This window comes from Ovis canadensis, chromosome X (genome assembly GCF_042477335.2).
Source record: "Ovis canadensis isolate MfBH-ARS-UI-01 breed Bighorn chromosome X, ARS-UI_OviCan_v2, whole genome shotgun sequence".
NCBI lineage: Eukaryota > Metazoa > Chordata > Mammalia > Artiodactyla > Bovidae > Ovis > Ovis canadensis.
This window is the reverse complement of record NC_091727.1, coordinates 47,744,362-47,766,212: the sequence shown is the minus strand read 5'-3', so window position 1 is coordinate 47,766,212 and position 21,851 is coordinate 47,744,362. Positions and strand designations below refer to the sequence as shown.

The 21,851-nt window shown below is 41.7% G+C and overlaps 1 protein-coding gene across 4 annotated transcripts in view; it reads left to right on the top strand.

Moving 5' to 3' along the window:
- Positions 1–21,851, top strand: part of ARHGEF9 (Cdc42 guanine nucleotide exchange factor 9) — a 456,132-nt gene that overhangs the window by 106,081 nt on the left and 328,200 nt on the right. The window contains exons 2-3 of one of the 4 annotated variants that reach the window (XM_070291522.1): positions 990–2,579; positions 20,279–20,435. In XM_070291522.1, coding sequence (XP_070147623.1) covers positions 1,050–2,579; positions 20,279–20,435 — 1,687 coding nt within the window. In that variant the 5' untranslated portion in view covers positions 990–1,049. The remainder of the gene's footprint in view (positions 1–989; positions 2,580–20,278; positions 20,436–21,851) is intronic. The other 3 variants (XM_070291523.1, XM_070291525.1, XM_070291524.1) reach the window with 3 other exon arrangements.

The following is a 21,851-nucleotide window of genomic DNA, read 5'->3' as shown; positions in this document are numbered from 1 at the left end:
TTAAGCACTGGGCTCCACCCACTTTCTCCTCTTTTCCCTTTCTTTCCTTTCAGCCTCTGAATATTAACCTGCCTTCTTGCCTCTCTCCCTCTTAGCAAATTCTGTTCCAGCATGTTCAGGGCAGAGGGGCAAAAAACACTGAATGGAGAAAGACTTCATCATGAGTGAGCTTCTAGTTCTAGTCCCGGCTGTTCTGGGAAACATCCTTGGGGCCTTTAATATCCTTTTTGCTTCCTTGAAGAGGCACCTCCTCTACTGTTCCCTATCTCCTTCCCTCTAAGCTTCTGCTGCCCTTGTGGATACCCCTGTTAGAGCACTTATCAGGTTATATTGTAATTTTTTATGTCTACAAGTCTCTCCCAGTAGCATACGATCTCAGATGAGTAGCTGTATGTGTTTATAATCTTAGTGGTATCCAGCTCTTAGCTAAGGGGTCAGTGCTGAGTGAGTGTTTGACTGGTAAACTCACTTCCTTCTGTTTTCCTGCATGAAAGCAGGAGCATGGAGGAGCAAATGAGAGAGAAGGAAGCATGGACTGAATCCTTTCCTGCTGCTCCCTTGGTTTTGTAGTTTAGACAAGATAAGTATCTTCTCTGGATCTCTAGAACCTCTCTGTAAAATGAGAGGATCAAAGTGATAGATTTTTTTTAATTTATTTTTTTTGGATTTTTAATGTATTTATTCAATTATCAAGATCTGATAATAATAGCTATTAAGTTTTGTCCTTCTCAAGTATATTTGCATTTAAATAAGAATTGAAGGATGTTTTGGCACACAGGATAAGCTGTGATCTTCCCCAATCCTAAATTAGTGGGGTCCAAATGAATGCACTTTTGCTTTGCAAAGATCCTAAAAATTTAGTGGTCCAGTGGTGACAAAGTATGAATCATTTATTTGATGGTGACAAATCTGCAAAGAACCTTGTTTGTGGCTGTGCATAATCTAGCTCTCTCTCTCTTCCCCTTTCTTTATCTCTCTCTCCCTGTCAGCTGGAAATAACTCACCAACCCTCCCTCTATGCCTTTGTGGCCCCATCCCCTGCTGTGACCATGGAGACTCTCAGCAGCTGTCGGACTACCTTCCTCTCTGATCTGGTGCCCAGTGGTTACCTGGTTCAGGTCTTCCCAGGCCACCCTGAGGTAGAAGGCCTGGCCAGGGAGGTAGGTCTGGAGAAGTCTGAGCAGTGTGATCAAGGTGATTTGAGCTCCAGGGAAGAGAATGGTCAGAACAAGAAGAAAATAAAAGTCAACAAGATCTGGAATTTTATGAGTCGTAGAAAAGGGGCCTCCAGTCAAGAGAAGAGACCCCAGTCCATGATTTTACTGGGAGACACTTCCAGACCATCAGAGTTGAAGCCCAAAGTCACATTAAAGGATCGAATGAAGTCATTCAAGAGGCTGAAGCCTTCAACTGGGGCCTCCAAGAATACTACTCCTAGGAGCAGCAAGGTCCAGGAACCCCAGGAGGTGTCACATATTTACCAGATGAGAAAGGCCCAGGAGGCCTCAAAGCCTTTTCGTTATTCCTACTCAGGACACACTGAGGGCCTGGAGCCCTTCCTTGCAGATGTGCAAAGACTGATGCCCAAGAACCAGAAAGTGTTGGCCTTTGATGATTTTGGCATCCATGTGGAGGAGGATCACTGGGAAAAAGAGTCCTCTGAGCAGCCTGCTAGGGGAAGGTGGGCCAGGAGCTACCTGAAACACACATTCCCTGGAGACTGTGAAACCCCACATAGATCAGCTGGAGACTCCAGAATCCAGGATCCTGAGTCTGCCATTAAGGCCTCCACCTTAGAAGGGAATGTGGAAAGGGGCTACGAGGAGAGCCTTAGGCACCTGCGTAGAGACAAGGCTGTGCCTTTTGGTAGTGTTGTCAAGTTCTTCAGCAATGTGGCTGAGGTGGCCCGCAAGTGGCGTGCATTATCCCGGGAAGAGCTGCAGATGAGCCACCAGCGTGGCAAGACCTACTTCATCAGTGGTGGCAGTGAAGCCCTCATCATAGAGGGTGCTGCCTCCCAGGCCTCCTTCCCACTCAGCCAGACCCCTGAGGTTATGGTATGGGGCAGTGTCATTGAGAGGTGCCAGCACTGTCACCAAAAGGCCTCACAAGCCTCATGTACATTTGAAATGAGCATTGAGGGCAAGAAGACTTTGGGCCAGGCCCTTGAAGACCCCTGCACTGCTGCTGCCTTAGTCTCAACCTCCAACTCACCTGTCTTTGAGCTCCAGGATGACCCAACTCCACAGACTGGGTGCAGTTGCCATTATGGCCATGCCTTCACCAAGGAGAACTCCTCAGAGGAACTTGATGAAGACATTGAGACTGTGATCAACGTCCTTAAGGAAGATGACAGTGCTGGACAGTCCCCTGAGCTGGGCACCTGTGCCAAGTTAAACACAAAAGCTGTCATGGAGAAACTAGAAGAGAAACCCAATGAGATGGAGAAACCAGAGGCCTGCAAGGGGCCCGGGGCATCTATCCAGGCAGAACAGCCCCAGGATTCTGACTTGGATATGAGAACAGCAAGTGCAGAGAGGAAAGCCAGCAAGTCCAGTACTGGAGTCCTGGGTACTCAGGTAAGGTGGGAGCTGACTTTCCAAATCACCATTTGAAACATTCAGAACCCCAGAAGCCAGTTAAACTCTCATGCCTTTCCCATAACCCTACCTTCCATCAAGAATGTCCCAGAAGGAATGTTCCCACCAGTCAGTTGCCTGGGAATTGACTCATCCTAAAAATACTAGGCAATTTTTGTCCCTTCATTGGGCTGAATGCCTGCAGTTACATCTCAGTTCAAACTTGAACAAAAATTGAAGCTCTGGGAATGCCAGCAGAATGACCAGGGTCATTTAATGATGCTCAAGAGAGCCATAGTCTCCTGTTTTCCTTAGTTGTGGGGCATTTCCATGGCTTTGCCACCCTATCCTTCCCCACCAACAGGAGCTGAATTCAGAGACTAGTGTCCAGCAAATCCTCTGGGACTGAGTGTCAGGAGACCTGTATTTGTGTCTCAGTTCTGTTCCCAATTGTCTATATGACTTTGAGATGAGTCCTTTCATCTTGTTGGACCTCAGTTTCCCTGTGGAGGGGAAGGGGCTTACTTGGTGTCTCGAAAATCTCTAGGTGTCTTCTGACAACAACACTCTGTTGTTCAGCCTGAAGAATGTAGGCAGAAAACAGCCCAATAACCTTCTTCCAGCATTCACTATATCCAACATCTGTCAGGGTGCAGTCACATTACATTGTTTTCATTTAAAGTAACCTTGTGAGGATGGAGTGATTATCCTCATTTTACTGGTGAAGAGGCAAGCTGAGAGGGGTTTAATGATTTATCCAGAGTCATAGATTGGCAGAATTTGGATTCAAATTTTCACTTTTGACTCCAAGTTTGGTGCTTTTGTCTAGTTGTCTGTAGTGTTCCCAGGATTTTACTTGAGTGATGACAAGCAGGTGCTCACCATGCCCTCATGCATGGACAAAAAGAAATGTGCTAAAAGTAGTAGGAGGAATGTTGGATAAGTACGAGAAGGGACTATCTGGGTTTGGGACTTAAGAATGTCTTTATAAGCAGATATGCTATAATTTATCCAGATGATTTTAGGGCAAAGTGTTTTTTTAAGGGTAGCTAATTAAAACTCTTCTTGGTGGTGGCGATGGGAGTAGTCTAGCCTGATAGTTCTCAACCTGTCCTGTCATGTTTCAAATCACACTTTGAGAGAAATTGGGTCCCAGCAGGACAAAGCAATAAGCCTGCTTGTTCTGGAAGGGAATTAATATGTTTATAAATATTTTATTTCTATTTTTATCATATTTGGTAAGCTTTAAGAATATAAAGGTTGGTATAATATTATTAGGAGTAAATTTTATTGCAGTGGTTTTAAGACCAATAATCAAACAAGCAAACAAACATACTTAATGATTCCATTAGCTGATAATTGCAGTTGGAGACTGCATGTCTGATGTTATCAATCACTAGGAAAAGGGTCATAGATGAGCACAGCACCTCACTAAGTGGCTGTGTGGACTGGACACAGAGATACTTTGTAGGTTCTTTAAAAGCATGGGCTTTGGAGTCACAAAGGCTTGAGTGGGATTTTCCTTCTCATCTATGAAACAGGACAAAATACATCCTATATAAGGGGACTTGTTATGGGGAATCAAATAAGCTAGAGTACCCAGTCTATCACCTTTTGTGACACATTGCAGGTTTCCACAAAGTGGTAACTGTTGCAATTATTAAATTTTGGTAAATTATTAATAATTGTGAACAATATCCAGCCAGGAAAACAATTCAAAACAGTACTGCAGCTGGTTAAGGCTGCTGAACGAAGTGTCTGAAGTCAGGAAACTGGCTTCTAGTGCTATTTATATCCTTGAATTTGTGAACTTAAGACAGATATTTCTCCTCTATGGGCCTCAATTTCTCCATATGATCCAGAGAATTTGTACCAGATAATTCCTGAGTATCTTTCCTCTTTGCCATTCTCTAGTTTTTTCCTCTCAGCTATTTCTCTGAGTCCAGTGGGAGACTTCTTCCTGTGCAGTGGATTGTTTTGAATTAGATCTCTTTGGCAGGCTTCCTGTGCCCTCTGCTGGTTGCTCAGAGATGCTGCCTATCTTTCCTTGGAGTAGTAAACAGCAGCCTAGACAGACATTGAGGTCCAGAGAATAAGCAAAGTGTAATGGAAAAGCTGAATGCCAGGGAACATTGGTGTAGGACAGGGGTCCTGTTGACCGTCTGATCCAATCACTCTATTTTACAAATGATGGGGACACTGAGTGCAACAGGGACAGGATTTCCCCTGATACACAGAAACGGTGAGGCAAGTGGGATATGAGAGTTCTAGTCTAGGATCAGCCACTAATTTCTCCTGACAAAAGCCCCCTCTCCCTTTGGGTTTTAGCATCTACTAAATCCTCATCCTTCCCAAAGACACCTTGCAGGTCCACTGTGAGGCTAAATTGACATAATGAATATGAAAGCAGTGCATTGTTAAGTAGCAAAGACCATGTGATTATGGTGGATCATTGCATGCTAATAAAGGTGAAAAACCCTGCTTGCAGAAGAGCTTAGGTCTTTTTGTGTTTCCTAGGGAAACTGCTCAGCTTGCTTCCTCCAGGGTGCTTCATTTTTTGAGATTTATTCTCTCTACCTTACAGAGCTAAGTGACTCTGGCAACTGCAGCTGCTTTGGTTCAGATTTGGCTGTGGTCAAGCCTGGTGCTATACCCCACATCATTGATGGGGTTTACCTTCAAGGGAATAATATCAGAATGTAGGGATGGGCTTTCTTCAGAGTCCTTAATTTGGAGTTTATCAAGGGAATTGAAACTTCTCTGGTCCTCACCCTTTGTATTAGGAAAACCTGGGAATTGATATTAATTATAGCTAACATTTACAAAGTGCTTATTATGCCCTCAGGCACTTACACATATGGACTCATTTCATCACACAACTACCGTCTGAGTCAGGGAATGTCTTTAAAATAAAGATGATAATAATACTTACTTCATAGGGGTTTTGGGAAGATAAAATGAGTAAATACACATAAGTGCTTGTTTATAATAGTATCCGGCTAAGAGTCATGGTGCAATAAATGTTAGCTATTTGTATAAGTTATTAAAAACAGGATTGTTACTTTAAAAAGTATTCACAACCTAAGAAGTTGAGAGTTATGTTTTATTTGGGAAATGTTTTGTTATGTTATAAATGTTATGTTATATGTGGGAATTTTTAGGACTTCAAGCCTGGGAGACAGCTTCTCAAGTATCTCTGGGAGAACTAATCTGAGGAGGTGAGGGGAGGAGCCAGGCTATATAGAAGTTTTTCAAAAAGAGGCAGGTAGTCTGAACATCAAAAGGTTACTGTTAGTTAAGGAAAACCAGATAACCCAAGTTAAGGAATTTAGCAATTTAGCACTTTTCTGTGTATGGGAAGATGCAAGAGTCTGGGTTCACTGAAATCACTCCTTGATATGCACCTGAGTTATCTGGGCCAGTATCCTGTTTCCACATTCTGAGTTTCTCATGACTCACCAAGGGGAGTGATTGTAGTCTAATGGCTACTAGATGACAGATATTCTTCTTCTTCCTGAGTTACCCTAGTACTCACCAGCTCACATTGGAGGGCTGCAATGGCTGATGACTGTGGCATCCTTGTTTACTGATATGGCAGGAAATATTCCATTCTTCAAAATATAACAAGAAGAGACTGTACCTCAAGTTTGGCATTAGCTAACACTTTAGTGAGGATTAGTAGAGTACAAATTAAAGGAAAAAGGGGAAGAAAGATAAACATTCTTTAGATTTGAAAAGGACTTTATACTTTGCAGAGTGCTTTTCCATATATAAATTGACTGCAAAACTAATTATCATTACTATTATTTTCATATGTTAGATAAGGAATTTGAGCCATGGTTTATGAGAAACAAAATATTGAAGCTGGAGGCAAAATGCCTATTATCAAATTTGTGGCTTGTCAACCGGTGTGACAGAACCTACAAATACTTGCTCGTCAGTTTTCATTAAAGATTAAGACTTTTAAAGTTTAGAATTGTAATATATGCAATTAAAGCTACAGGGATAGTAAGAAAACTATTTCAGTATTCAAGGAGAGTAGGATTTGTATTATCAGTAAAAGATGGTATGAGGAATGGAAATACACTTTGTTTAGAGAAAGAAAGTGATTTTTCCGCTAACACTGGTTATTTTTCTATGGGAACGAAAGTATGGAACAAATAAGTATAGATACAAAAACTTATGAGAGGTTTGTAAAAGGGGAACCCTGAGAAAAGAGTTTTGTACAAAGTCAGGCTGGGATTAGATTATGTTTAATTAATAAAGTGAATTTTGTTACTGAAGGTAGGCAGGTGTAGGCCTAGAGTTTGGTTTTCTCTCTTTGTTAAGAGAACAAAATTTTCTTGGAATGTTGAAATACTTTTGATAACAGATTGTGAGATTCCTTGCCTTCTAAATGATCTGTATCTGCATTAAAATATTTTATTGTCACTTCTGCTGAAAAAATAATTATTGTTTCATACTGATCTATGCTGCTTTTAATATTTGCTCTTTTTTAAAAAATTATTTTAATTGGAGGCTAATTGCTTTAAAATACTGTAGTGGTTTTGCCATACATTGACATGAATCCACCATGGGTGTACTTGTGTTCCCCATTCTGAACCCCCTCTCCCACCTCCCTCCCCAACACATCCCTCTGGGTCATCCCAGTGCACCAGCCCCGAGCACCCTGTATCATGCATTGAACCTGGACTGGTGATTCATTTCACATATGATAATATATATGTTTCAATGACATTCTCCCAAATCATCACACTCTTTCCCTCTCCCACAGAGTCCAAAGGACTGTTCTACACATCTGTGTCTCTTTTGCTGTCTTACATATAGGGCTATTGTTACCATCTTTCTAAATTCTATCAATATGCATTAATATACTATATTGGTGTTTTTCTTTCTGGTTTACATCACTCTGTATAATAGGCTCCGGTTTCATTCACCTCATTAGAACTGATTCAAATGTATTCTTTTTAATGGCTGAGTAACATTCCATTGTGTATATGTACCACAGCTTTCTTATCCATTCATCTGCTGATGGACATCTAGGCTGCTACTATTTCCTGGCTATTATGAACAGTGCTGTGATGAACATTGGGGTACACACGTCTCTTTCAATTCTGGTTTCCTCAGTGTGTATGCCCAGCAGTGGGATTCCTGGGTCATATGGTAGTTCTATTTCCAGTTTTTTAAGAAATCTCCACACTGTTCTCCATAGTGGCTGTACTAGTTTGCATTCCCAACAACAGTGTAAGAGGGTTCCCTTTTCTCCACACCCTGTCCAGCATTTATTGCTTGTAGACTTTTGGATCGCAGCCATTCTGACTGGCGTGAAATGGTACCTCATTGTGGTTTTGATTTGCATTTCTCTTATAATGAGTGATGTTGAACATCTTTTCATGTGTTTGTTAGCCATCTGTATGTCTTCTTTGGAGAAATGTCTGTTTTTTTCTTTGGCCCATTTTTTGATTGGGTCCTTTATTTTCCTGGAATTGAGCTGCAGGTGTTGCTTGTGTATTTTTGAGATTAATTCTTTTTCAGTTGCTTTATTTGCTATTATTTTCTCCCATTCTGAAGGCTGTCTTTTCACCTTATAGGTTTCTTTGTTGTACAAAAGTGTTTAAGTTTAATTAGGCCACATTTGTTTATTTTTGCTTTTATTTGCAATACTCTGGGAGGTGGGGAGGTGAGTCTTTTTAACATTTCCACCTTGTTGGGAAGAAGTCTCTAGAGTTTCTCCTCAGTTTTATCTTATTTCCTTGTTAATCAACCTAATTAACATTAACTCTCCTAATGTTTTATTTGCATCTGTAACACCCATTATGGTATAGCTGGTTTATTTTTTTGTTTTAAACTAAGGAAGGTATTAGGTTAGCCATTTATACATTTATATATATTTATACACACACACACACACACACACACACACACATATCTCACATACTAGCAAAGTAATGCTCAAAATTCTCCAAGCCAGACTTGAACAGTACATGAACCATGAATTTCCAGATGTTTCAGCTGTGTTTAGAAAAGGTAGAGGAACCAGAGACCAAATTGCTGACATCTGTTGGAGCATAGAAAAAGCAAGAGAATTCCAGAAAAATATCTACTTCTGCTTCATTGATTATGCCAAAGCCTTTGACTGTGTCAGTTCAGTTCAGTCGCTCAGTTGTGTCCAACTCTTTGCAACCCCATGAATCGCAGCACGCCAGGCCTCCCTGTCCATCACCAACTCCCAGAGTTCACTCAGACTCACGTCCATCAAGTCAGTGATGCCATCCAGCCATCTCATCCTCTGTCGACCCCTTCTCCTCCTGCCCCCAATCCTTCCCAGCATCAGAGTCTTTTCCAATGAGTCAACTCTTTGCATGAGGTGGCCAATGTACTGGAGTTTCAACTTTAGTATCATTCCTTCCAAAGAAATCCCAGGGCTGATCTCCTTCAGAATGGACTGGTTGGATCTCCTTGTAGTCCAAGGGACTCTCAAGAGTCTTCTCCAACACCATAGTTCAAAAGCATCAATTCTTCGGCGCTCAGCCTTCTTCACAGTCCAACTCTCACATCCATACATGACTACTGGAAAAACCATAGCCTTGACTAGACAGACCTTAGTCAGCAAAGTAATGTCTCTGCTTTTCAATATGTTGTCTAGGTTGGTCATAACTTTTCTTCTAAGGAGTAAGCCTCTTTTAAATTCATGGCTGCAGTCACCATCTGCAGTGATTTTGGAGTCCCCCAGAATAAAGTCTGACACTGTTTCCACTGTTTTCCCATCTATTTCCCATGAAGTGATGGGACCAGATGTCATGATCTTCGTTTTCTGAATGTTGAGCTTTAAGCTAACGTTTTCACTCTCTTCTTTCACTTTCATCAAGAGGCTTTTTAATTCTTCTTCACTTTCTGCCATAAGGGTGGTGTCATCTGCATATCTGAGTTTACTGATATTTCTCCCAGCAATCTGATTGCAGCTTGTGCTTCTTCCAGTCCAGCATTTCTCATGATGTACTCTGCATATAAGTTAAATAAGCAAGGTGACTAGATACAGCCTTGACGTACTCTTTTTCCTATTTGGACCCAATCTGTTGTTCCATGTCCAGTTCTAACTGTTGCTTCCTGATCTGCATACAGATTTCTCAAGAGGCAGGTCAGGTGGTCTGGTATTCCCATCTCTTTCAGAATTTTCCACAGTTTATTGTGATCTACACAGTCAAAGGATTTGGCATAGTCAATAAAGCAGAAATAGATGTTTTTCTGGAACTCTCTTGCTTTTTCGATGATCAGCGGATGTTGGCAATTTGATCTCTGGTTTCCTCTGCCTCTTCTAAAACCGAGTTGAACATCAGGAAGTTCACGGTTCACGTATTGCTGAAGCCTGGCTTGGAGAATTTTGAGCTTTGAGAATTTTACTAGCATGTGAGATGAGTGCAATTGTGTGGTAGTTTGAGCATTCTTTGGCGTTGCCTTTCTTTGGGATTAGAATGAAAACTGACCTTTTCCAGTCCTGTTGCCACTGCTGAGTTTTCCAAATTTGCTGGCATATTGAGTGTGGCACTTTCACAGAATCATCTTTCAGGATTTGAAATAGCTCAACTGGAATTCCATCACCTCCACTAGCTTTGTTCACAGTGATGCTTTCTAAGGCCCACTTGACTTCACACTCCATGATGTCTGGTTCTAGATGAGTAATCACGTCATCGTGATTATCTGGGTCATGAAGATCTTTTTGTTCAGTTCTTCTGTGTATTCTTGCCACCTATTCTTAATATCTTCTGCTTCTGTTAGGTCCATACCGTTTCTATCCTTTATCGAGCCCATCTTTGCATGAAATATTCCCTTGGTATCTCTAATTTTCTTGAAGAGATCTCTAGTCTTTCCCATTCTGTTTTTTTTCCTCTATTTCTTTGCATTGATCACTGAAGAAGGCTTTCTTATCTCTTCTTGCTATTCTTTGGAACTTTGCATTCAGATGCTTATATCTTCCTTTTTCTCAACAAAGTGTGTGAAAAATTTTTCAAGAGATTGAAATACCAGACTTCCTTCGCCTGCCTCCTGAGAAATCTGTATGCAGGTCAAGAAGCAACAGTTAGAACTGGAATTGCAGGGGTTAATATTCAGCCACCTGTTGTTCTGGCTGAGCCATGAGGAAAACACTATGGGGAAAGAAGAAAAGCAAAATATAGCAATACAGTATAATCTAAACCGAAGTACATCAGGTTGATTAGTTGGGGTCGTCAAGCCCTGCAAAGCTAAGGAAAAATATAGTGTGGACCTAGGAATGCTGGGTCAGCCCCTGTTTAGAATACTGCTTGTGCACACACGAAGACGTTTTCCCAAGGCATATGTGGGTCTATGACCTCCAGCTGGGTGATACCAGTTCTACAAGAAAATAACAAACATAGTTCAAAGTAATCAATAAAATAAGAGATGTGACTGGGGATACAGGAGGCTGACTTCATCATAGCACAGCAGATACTTTCTGCTTGCCAAGACACTAAATAAAAGTGATGTGACTCCAAGGAACGGGGCTCTTGATCCAAGAGGTCTTGAGTCCCCCAGTCCCATCTTTAAAGGTTTAATTCTGTCTCTAGCTTCTTTTTCCCAAACTGTGCATCGACCACTTTGATCCCTACTTGCTGTGCTGACCACAGCAAGTGGTGCCCAACATGGGGCTCCAAAGTGAGGGATCGCTGAGAGCAAAGCTAAAGTTGATATATCGGTGCAGGGTCCTGAAGAACAGTGGGATGAGGTCTTGAAAATCCCCTATTGCATTAAGTAATACTCTTTCTGGCATTGAAACTGGGGTTAAATATGGGAAATTCAGAAAGCTCAGAATGATAGCAGCCATATATATGCTTCTTAAGGCAGGTTTTAAAAATGGGGGTGAGGGGGGAAAAAAAGAAAATAAGTGAGGGCTGGCTATTGGAACTTTTACGAATCGTTGAGAAACATTGCTCATCGTTCCCTTCTTTCGGTACTTTAGATTATACTGTATTGCTATATTTTGCTTTTATTCTTTTCCCATGGCTTAGCCAGAGCAACAGGTGGCCAATTATTAACCCCTGTACCTTACCTGCCTCCTGAGAAATCTGTATGCAGGTCATGAATCAACTGTTAAAACCAGACATGGAACAGCAGACTGGTTCCAAATTGGGGAAGGAATAAGTCAAGGCTGTATATTGTCACCCTGCTTATTTAAATTTTATGCAGAGTACATCATGAAAAATGCTGAGCTGGATGAAGCACAAGCTGGAATCAAGATTGCCAGGAGATATATCAATAACCTCAGATACACAGATGATACCACCCTTATGGCAGAACGTGAAGAGGAACTGAAGAGGCTCTTGATGAAAGTGAAAGAGGAGAGTGAAAAAGCTGGCTTAAAACTCAACATTCAAAAAACATGACATCCGGTCCCATCACTTCATGGCAAATAAGTGGAGAAACAATGGAAACAGTGACAGATTTTATTTTCTTGGGCTCCAAAATCACTGCAGATAGTGACTCTACCCATGAAATTAAAAGATGCTTGCTCCTTGGAAGAAGAGCTACGACCAACCTAGACTGTGTATTAAAAAGAAGAGACATTACTTTGCTGACAAATGTCCATCTAGTCAAAGCTATGGTTTTTCCAGTAGTCATGTATGGATGTGAGAGTTGAACTATAAGGAAAGCTGAGAAATCAAGAATTGATGCTTTTGAACTGTGGTGTTGGAGAGGACTCTTGAGAGTCCCTTGGACTGCAAGGAGATCCAACCTGTCCATCCTAAAGGAAATCAGTCATAAATATCCATTGAAAAGAGTGATGCTGAAGCTGAAACTCCAATACTTTGGCCACCTGATGAGAAGAACTGACTCATTGGAAAAGACGTTGATGTTGGGAAAGATTGAAGACAGAAGAGGACAACAGAGGAGGAGATGGTTAGGTGGCATCACCTACTCAATGGACATGACTTTGAGTCAACTCTGGCAGTTGGTAATGGACAGGGATGCCTGGTGTGCTGCAGTCCATGGGGTCACAAAGAGTTGGACATGACTGAGTGACTGAACTGACTGATTGATATGAGCGACTGAACTGACTGAGATCTCTCTCTCTCTCTCTCTCTCTCTCTCTCTCTCTCTCTATGGAGGGGTGGGCAGGGCACTCCCTGAGTAAGACTGCCCCCCCACCACTTGTGGGTTTTGCTATCCAGTCCTTCAAGGACACTTTAAAAGGAAGAAAAAAGTCCAAAATGAGTACCGCATCAAGGTGTTTCTGAATGCACCAAATTGTGAAGTTGATGCTGTGGCAGCCCCAATTTGGCAGCCAGTAGTATATTTTCCATAGAAGGCAATGGCACCCCACTCCATACTCTTGCCTGGGAAAACCCATGGATGGAGTAGCCTGGTGGGTTGCCATCTATGGAGTCACACAGAGTCAGACACAAGTGATGCGACTTAGCAGCAGCAGCAGCACCAGCAGCAGCAGCAGCAGCAGCAGTATATTTTCCTTAAAGACATTATAGGCTATGGATAGTGTAACCTTAATTCATAGTGTGCCTTAGTAAAAGTACAATTGGCTGCCTTTTACCTTGTTTTTCTTAGCCTCTGACTGATTTGGAAGCCTCTACCCTTGTCCTCTAAGCTTAAAGCTGCTTAGTTCTGGTATCCTTCCAAGCTCAGTTTCCAAAAGGATATGTCCTCCTGAATTTCATAGAATAGTGTTTCACAAAATCTTCAAGTCCTAATCCTCAGTACTTGTGAATGTGAACTGTATATTGTCAACTGTATATTCCTATTTAGGAATACGGTGTTTGTAGATGTAGTCAAGTTAAAATGGCATCATACTGGATTAATGTGGGCCCTAATCCAATGACTGATGTGTTTATGAGAATTGAGAAATTTGCACAATAACACAAAAACACAGGGAAGAAGACCATGGAATGACTGATACAAGGGTTGGAGTAATGTACCTGCAAGCCAAGGAATTCCAAGGATTACTGAGAGCTACCATGAGCTAGGAGGCAAGGAAATATTAATCCCTGGAGTCTTCATAGAGAGCATGTTGCTGCTGATACCTTGATTTCAAACTTCCAGCCACCAGAGCTGTGAGAAGAAATTCTGGTTGTTTAAGCCACTCAGTTTGTGCTGATTTGTCATGGCAGCCCTAATAAAATGTATGCTCCTCCAACTAGAGCTCTGGTCCCAGTTACAGCCTGGAAAGTGATTGAATTAGGCTAATTAATATGGAGGTCTGTTTTCATCCTCACAGAAAATGGTGAACCCCTGCTGCAAATGATGTTGAAATTAGTGGACTGTCAGTAATTGTGACCAGATAAGTGAAAATGTTCAGATCATATAAAGAGGATTTAGGGGCAAGTATCTCCAAAATCTTACTGTAGAATTTGACTTCATGCTCTGCAGGTATTTCCCCTTCCCTTTATCCAAAATCAAAGGAATTAAATGATCTAGTCCCTTCCATTTCTGGGGCTCAGGTTTTTTTTTTCCATCTGTTTAATGAGGGAGTTAGACTGTATAACCATAAGAGGCTTTCCAGCTCTAACAATTTATGGATCTAGGAGGTAGACTTAGTTAGGATTAAGGAGAATTATAAAAAGCAACCTTGAGACCATGTCTAAGGATTCATACCAATTTAGTACAGTAACTTGTACTTTCTACTGCTTTATTTTCAGTACTACCCAGTGGCTTTTTTTGTGCCTAAGAATTTGTCTCAGCCCTTGGAAACTTGGTTACCAATTTGGCAGAGAACCTTACCCGTGTTGACCTAAAACAAATAGACTGCCAGATATTTCTCCAGCAAAGATGGGTTTCTTGGAAAGCTGCAAAGAAATACAATTCATGGTCTGCAACTTTGGCAGGCCATGTACATGTCCTTTAACAGAAAAGGAAGGAGAACACTTTTATACAGGAGAAAAGAAAGTTGGGAAGGCTATGGTAAACAAAGAGTCCATGGCTTTTCATTGGCTGAGTCCTTGACAGGAAAGAATATGAATCTTTCCTCTTCTTTTTTAGTTTTGCTCTTGTTTCTAAACCAGACTTGGCCCACTCACCTGATGGGCAGCAAAGCCAATCTACTGACACTAAGTTGTGGGGAAGTAAAGTGGTAGGTCAATTTTCTCTCCCTTGGTTCTTATCTTGTCATAGCAAAGAATTGAAATGGCAGACCAGGAGAGCTTGGGGAGGCAAGGTTTATTGAGCAAGCAGTAAGCAGTACCCTCTTGAGACATGAGAAGAGGCCCAACCCTGCAGGAGTGGTCCCGTTCAATCTTGGCTTTCATTTTTATATCCTTTGTTCCCTCCCCTGGGGCTTTCATTTTTATATCATTTGTTCCCTCCCCTGGATGTTACTTGGGGCTTAATTGCTTGTGCCCTATGAAAATGAGGCATGAGCCTGAGACCAAACAGGGAAGCAGATGTGCCAGGCATATTTTCCCAGCAGAAGTCTTCAATCAGTTCCACAGTTCTCCTTTTTTTTTTTTTTTTTCTGTTCACCCTCTGTGTGCATGTGATCTCCTAGTCATCACGTTCTCTGACTGCAATTTTGGACCTTTTTCTTCCTACTCTTAACTGCCTAACATGCCCCCCTCAAGAGATGGGAGGCCCAATTCTTTGGGAGTAGAGACACCAAGATCCCTCTGACTACTTCCTGCTGAGCTAGGGTGGCAAGGGGTGTTGAGCCTCCCCCTTTTGCCATTCTTAGGCCTTGGGGTCCTCAGGGTCTGGGTGACAGTGTCTATCTAAGGGCAAGTGGTAGATACCATCAGTATTTATCTGTAGTTCTGTGTGTTCCCTCTGGAGCATTATGGCATTTTGTAATTCGGTTACCTGGGCAGAAATAAAATGGGTTAAACAACTGATAATGCATGGAGCAACGATGAGCAGAATTAGTATGGTGACAACAGGGATCAGCAGGGGCAGTAGCCAACTCCAAATCCCTCCACTCCGAGAAAAGATCCCAAAGAGGGACTGGAGCCAATCTGGAGGTGCCCCTGCTCAATCATTAAGATCTTAGATTATTTATATAGTCTTTTTGAGAACTGAAAGCTTTCTTCAATTTTGATTGAGGCTTTACCTCCAAAACAGCAAGTCTCATTCAGAATGGCACAGGTTTCTCCTTGTTCTGCATTCAAAAGATCTATAGCTTGCCTATTTTGGAGTAACACCCCTGCCAAGCTGTATATAGACTTTTGTTGAGCCTCTAGAGCTGATACTGTGGCTTCCCATCCCTGTTGCATTATTATTGAAATATTAAGCAATGCTCTTGTGAGGAGGGTGATCCCCACAAACCAAAAGAGCCTTGTAGCTATAGAATGTCCTATTCACAGTCTTCCCAAGATGGGATTATCACTCACGTATGTGCCTCTCCAATTGGATGGTATTTGGTAAGAGGGGAGGTCGCATTAGTGTTGGTATGTGACTTCTTCTATTGCCTGTTCCAGGAATGAACTCAAGTTGGAGATAGCCCCTGAGGTTGTCCTAAGTTTTCCAGTGGTGAGAAACCAGACTCTTGGAACCATCAGGACTATTGTGCAGATCCTATACCATTTGGTCAGGAGAATAAAGTATAGAGACCTTTGACATAAGGAATGATATACCATTCCTACAAGGGACATTCCCACCTAATGGGGGCTGACCTAGGTTGTTAGATTTAGCCCTAGTTGGGTGAATCTGTTCCCTGTACATTGGATGGAGGCCTGTGCTTGGTGGTGATACCCCCATTTTGTATACTGTGTCACTATTGAGGGTGATGTTTGGCATGAGGGATGTATTCTCATTAGTTGATAAACGGTATTTCAGAAGGTGAGTGAGATAACATTATGAGGGTGTGCATGGACTGGTTAGTGTAGCATGGTCTTATTCCTCATCTATTTCCACAATCTTAGTCAGGGTTTCAGAGATTTGTTCCCCATACATTCCCCAGATCCTCCCCCAATCTCAACTCAAATAGATGTATATAATTGTATGTGGGCATCTGCAAACCAGACTCCATTATTATTGTTAGGGAAGTTATTGGTATTATTGTAGGTCTAATAGCCATACACTGTGCCACTTGTTTTCTAATTTTGGGAAGAAGGTTCCATTTCCAGTCCCAAGGATTGGTGGTTAGACTTTCACATCAGGTAATTCCTTCTGAAGCGTGTCCTGGGAAGCTTTTAGCTTTAGCATATTTGAATCTAGCAACCCAGAGTTGAGAGGAGTTCAGTAGCTCCATAGTCTAGTTACAGTGGGAGGATGAGTTAAGTGCCCCAATGAAGAGATCACTAGGCATCTTAATGAGTGGTTTTCCATCTCACCAAGGGTAACACAAAGCATATGGGCATGATGCCAGACATTATTTCAACTTCCCTGACCTTTAAGATATTTTTTCCTTCCGAGTTAACTCATTTAGGTTTTGCAGAATTGATAGTGGAACCTTACCAACTTCCATTGACTTGTGTTAGGTTGGCAAAGGGTACAGTAATGCCCAATAGGGAGCACTCAAGCAAGTTACCATTGGCACAATTTTGTTTTTTATGCCCAGATCAAGGCACACCAACAGTTACACTTGTTCAGGCACTTGGTGACCTTGGTGATGGCCAGTCTTAAAGGATGTACCTATGAATAGCCTAAGCCAGCCAGACAGACAAGAAAGAGGTGCCACATCATGGAGTGGAGGGCATGAAGCTTATGAGATCTGAGTATAATAAATATGGAAAGAGTTTCCCTGGGAAAAGCAAATCAAGAGGGTAATTGTAATAAAGTATAAGCAGAGCAGTAGGCTTAACCTGAGAAATTCAGTTTCCTGAATATTCATCTGAATGGCACTAATTTGTAGTCTTGAATAGATATCAGAGGTCTCCCAGGGGTTCAGAGGTGTACTGAAGATCCTCTTTTTTCCTTCCACAGCTTGATTTGAGAGTGGTGAATCTAGGAGTTGTGTCCTGGTACTTTGACTGCTGTAGGAGTAAAAAAGTAGGGTATGGGATCTTCCATGTAGGATGAAGTTGAGACCCTGGAGATTTATCTTTCTGAACTTTGATTAGCACCTGGGTCCCAAGAGCATATAAAGGTGACTATTTGAGCTCCTTTGAGTCCTGATTATTTGCCCATAAGCACATCTCTCACTGAAATTGCCCAATTGTCATAGCATAGGAACAAAGGACTTGGGGTTTTGGGTTTAGGAGGAGGTCATTTACATAGACAAAAGGTCTCCCATATAATGTCTCACAGGGGCTGAGACTGACTTGTTCTCTAGGTGCAATGCAAGTGCTAAGGAGAGCTAAAGGTAGGGCATTTCTCTACCCCAAAGAGGTCTCTTGGATTCTTTCTTATTGCTATTTTTAAAAATTGGTTGGCTCTGTCTACTTTTCCTGAGGACTGAGGTCTCCAGGGACAGTGTAGATAATAGTTTATACCTAGAGTTCATTTTTATTTAAGTTTATTTAATTGGAGGCTAATTACTTTACAAAATTATAGTGTTTTTTGCCATACATTGACATGAATCAGCCATGGGAATACATGTGTTTCCCATCTTGAACCCCCCTCCCACCTCCCTTCCCATCCCATCCCTCGGGTCATCCCAGTGTGCCAGCCTTGGGGACCCTGTCTCATGCATCAAACCTGGACTGGTGATCTATTTCACATTTGGTAGTATACATGTCTCAATGCTATTCTCTCAAGTCATCCCACCCTTGCCTTCTCCCACAGAGTCCAAAAGTCTGTTCTTTAGATCTTTGTCTCATTTGCTGTATCGCATAAAGGGTCATCATTACCATCTTTCTAAATTCCATATATATGTGTTAATATACTGTTGCAGTACCTGGGCTTCTCATTGTGGTGGCTTCTCCTGCTGCAGAACGTGGACTATAGGGTGCCTGGGCTTCAGTAGTTGTGGCCCATGGGCTCAGTAGTTGTGGTTCCTAGGCTCTAGAGCATAGGCTCAATAGTTATAGTTCACAGGCTTAGTTGCTCCATGGCACGTGGGATCTTCCAAGACCAGGGACTGAACTTGTGTCTCCTGAATTGGCTGGCAGATTCTTTACCACTGTGCCACCAGGGAATCCCCAAGAACACATTCTTAGAGATGAAAAGTAAGTTGGGAGGGCTATAGTAAACAAAAAGCCCATGGCTTTTCATTGACTTAGTCCTTGCTAAGAAGGGCTTCCCCGGTAACTCAGATGGTAAATAATCTGCCTGCAATGCAGGAGATCCCTGGCTGGGATCCCTGGGATTTGATCGCTGGGTGGGGAAGATCCCCTAGAGAAGGGAATGACAACCCACTCCAATATTCTTGCTTGGAGAATCTCCTGGATAGAGGAGCCTGGGGGGATATACTCCATAGTGTTGCAAAGAGTTAGATATGACTGAGCGACTAACAGTTTCACTTCACTTGCAAGGAAATGACTCTTCTTCTTGTTGGACTCTGCTATCATTACAGGTCCTAAGAGCTCCCCGTTCTGATCTCTGAGCTTTATTTATTTTAATTTTTTTCTTTTTAACTTTTCATTTTGTATTGGAGTATAGTCAATGTGGCAATAATTTCTGGTAAATAGCCAAGAGACTCAGCCATACATATACATGTAGCCATTCTCCCCTAAACTCCTTTCCCATACAGGATGTCTAATGAGGTGGATGAACCTAGAGCCTATTATACACAGTGAAGTAAGTCAGAAAGAGAAAGACAAATACTGTATATTAATGCATATACAGACTTTATTTAATTGAAGTTTTTATTAGATTTTTACTCTTGTTCCATCCAAATTGTTAACTTCTCTCCACATCCAATCCTCTTAGTACAGGTGGAAGAAACCTGTACTATGTTCATGTGACTTAGGAATATTGAGGAGGAACTTTAAGAATGTCAGCTCAAGGAACTATTTATCTTTTCTGGTCTGTAGTTAGATAGACCTTCAATTTAGTAGTTGTGAGACTGTGGACAACTCATTTATTTTTTCTGACCCTTGGTTTCCTTATTGTAAAATGGGTTACTAGCTACCTTATGGAGTAGTTATGAAGACTGAATGAGACAATATGCATAAATATACTCAGTAGGGTATCTAATACATAATACTGTGCTATACAGTTATTTCACAGATGTTAGTTACTTCCCTCTTTTTCCACTTGGATGTCAGGACTTTGGAAAAGAAAGAAGGATTGGGATTGAAAACAGATGGTTATGTTGATATCAAAGGAGAGGACTTGGTCTTGGCTAAAATGTGCTTCTGGCAAGAGAAAGTTTGTCTCTCTTTCAATCATTGTCTCTTTCTCTCATTCTCATTTTTGTGCTTTATATGCATTATCTCATTTTTGAATCCTAATAATTCTACAAGTTAGTTGTTATCACAGTCCCTTTTATGTAGGTGAAGAAACTGAGACTTAGATAAATTAACTTGCTCCAGACCTCACATTGAGTAAAGGTTAATGTTTATAGTGGATGCAGAATCCTCACTTCCTCTACCTTAACACTAACCAAACACACAAAAAAAAACCTAAGAAAGAGTAAACAGATGCTATTTTCTTTAAATAAGTTAGTTTAATTTCCTTTTCTACACTCCTTGATGTCTTTTAAGCTCTTTGTAGTTGGATCTATGATCACATTTATTGATAATACATAGTAACCCTGCTGGAATTTGAAGGCTGGATCAGATGATATTTCAGATTGGAAGCTCCTCTGTTTAAGCAAAGTGTTGGCCCACACCCCAACCCCATGAGTAACTGATCCTGATCAGTTTTCTTTGCAGACTTTCTTTCCCCCAGCTGAACCATCACCAAGGACTGCACCACTCAAAATCCTTCTGGAAAAATGCCATTCTCTGTCTATCTCACAGAACATCCCCATGGAGCTGGATAAAGTGGGTTGGAGGAGATCCAAGAAGCTTTGCACAGGTATGCCTTTTATGCCTTTTTTTTTCTTGAGGTGGGACATGCTTGGCAGGCCTCATGCACAGACAGATTGTGTTGACATTATCCTACTTCCCTGAAAACCCTTCCCCTCAGTTCCCTAGTACTCTCCCTCATCGGCACTTGAAAATTCACATTAGTAATGACAAGGTATAGATTTTTCCCTCTCCATGCTCTTGTTTTCTTATTTGGGGCCTTTAATCTCAAAACACTCAAATATCTTGCTAAAGCCTTATTTCCCCCCTCCCCCCAGGCCCTCTGTACCCAGTACCTTCTAGGTCTCATATTCTCTAGTTCCCCCTCTTCACCATTTTCATAGTACGCCTATATACACCTTCCTCCTGGCCTCAAATGGACCAGTCCCATTGTTCCCATCTCCCAAGGTGTCATTCTAGCTCTGTCTCTTTTGCATCTTGCTTAGACTTACTCTCTGTGGGTCCCAGGTCCTCCCCTGTTTTGCTGACCACTGACCATGGAAAGCCCCTCAAGGCTCAAGGCAACTTCATTTACCTCACTCAAAACACAGAGATTTCCCCCAACCAAAACCAGTTACCTCCTAGAGCTTCAGGGTATATCTTTTCTAACTCAGGCCTCTGACCCTGCCTGCTAGACTATTGTCACTTGCAAGTAAAGCTCCACCTTTTGGTACAACTGGGAGAATCCATGCTCTCTTACCCATGGGCCTTAGACCACACCCTAACAGTCTCCTAACAGACCCCACCACCAGTCATTTTACAGCAACATAATTTGCATGAATACTAAGGATACACAAGATTTCATAACATTCCTTTCCAAAGTTTTTTATAGTGTTACAAGCTCTGGGAACCTTGATCCTACTTCTCTATGAGCCAATGATTCCCTCAATCCAAAAAGATCTGTAGCTGCTCTGAACTGGCCACATATTTTTATTATCTTCACTTCATGTATGGAGAACATGTGGGATGCTTTGACTTGGAGCTTATATCCAACCTTGTGATTCCTTGCCAGAATTCCGTTAAGGTAGAAGCCAAAGAAATTGCAAGTTTGGGTCTTTTGTAGCATCATCTCCCTCAGAAATCCCCAGAAGCCAGCGAGGTGGTGAAAGGAAAGAGTGAAGAATTCTGAAGGGAGATAATCCTTCACTGTCAACACTTGGAGGGTCCTTAGAGGTTGCTCAGTCCTCTTGATTTATGAATGGGGAAATAGGCTGATACAGGGAAAGGGACCTGTTCAAGGTCATAAGTGAGTTCATAACAGAGTTAAGACAGGACTTCAAGCTCCTAACTTTCAACTATGTCAGAATGTAATTTTACTACAGTTCTAGAACAGTCTTAAACATTGGAATTACAAGCTTTGATTACTTTCAAGCTCAACTGTACTGAAATAACCAGTCACCTCCTTCCCCTTAAAGAAGACTGCAAG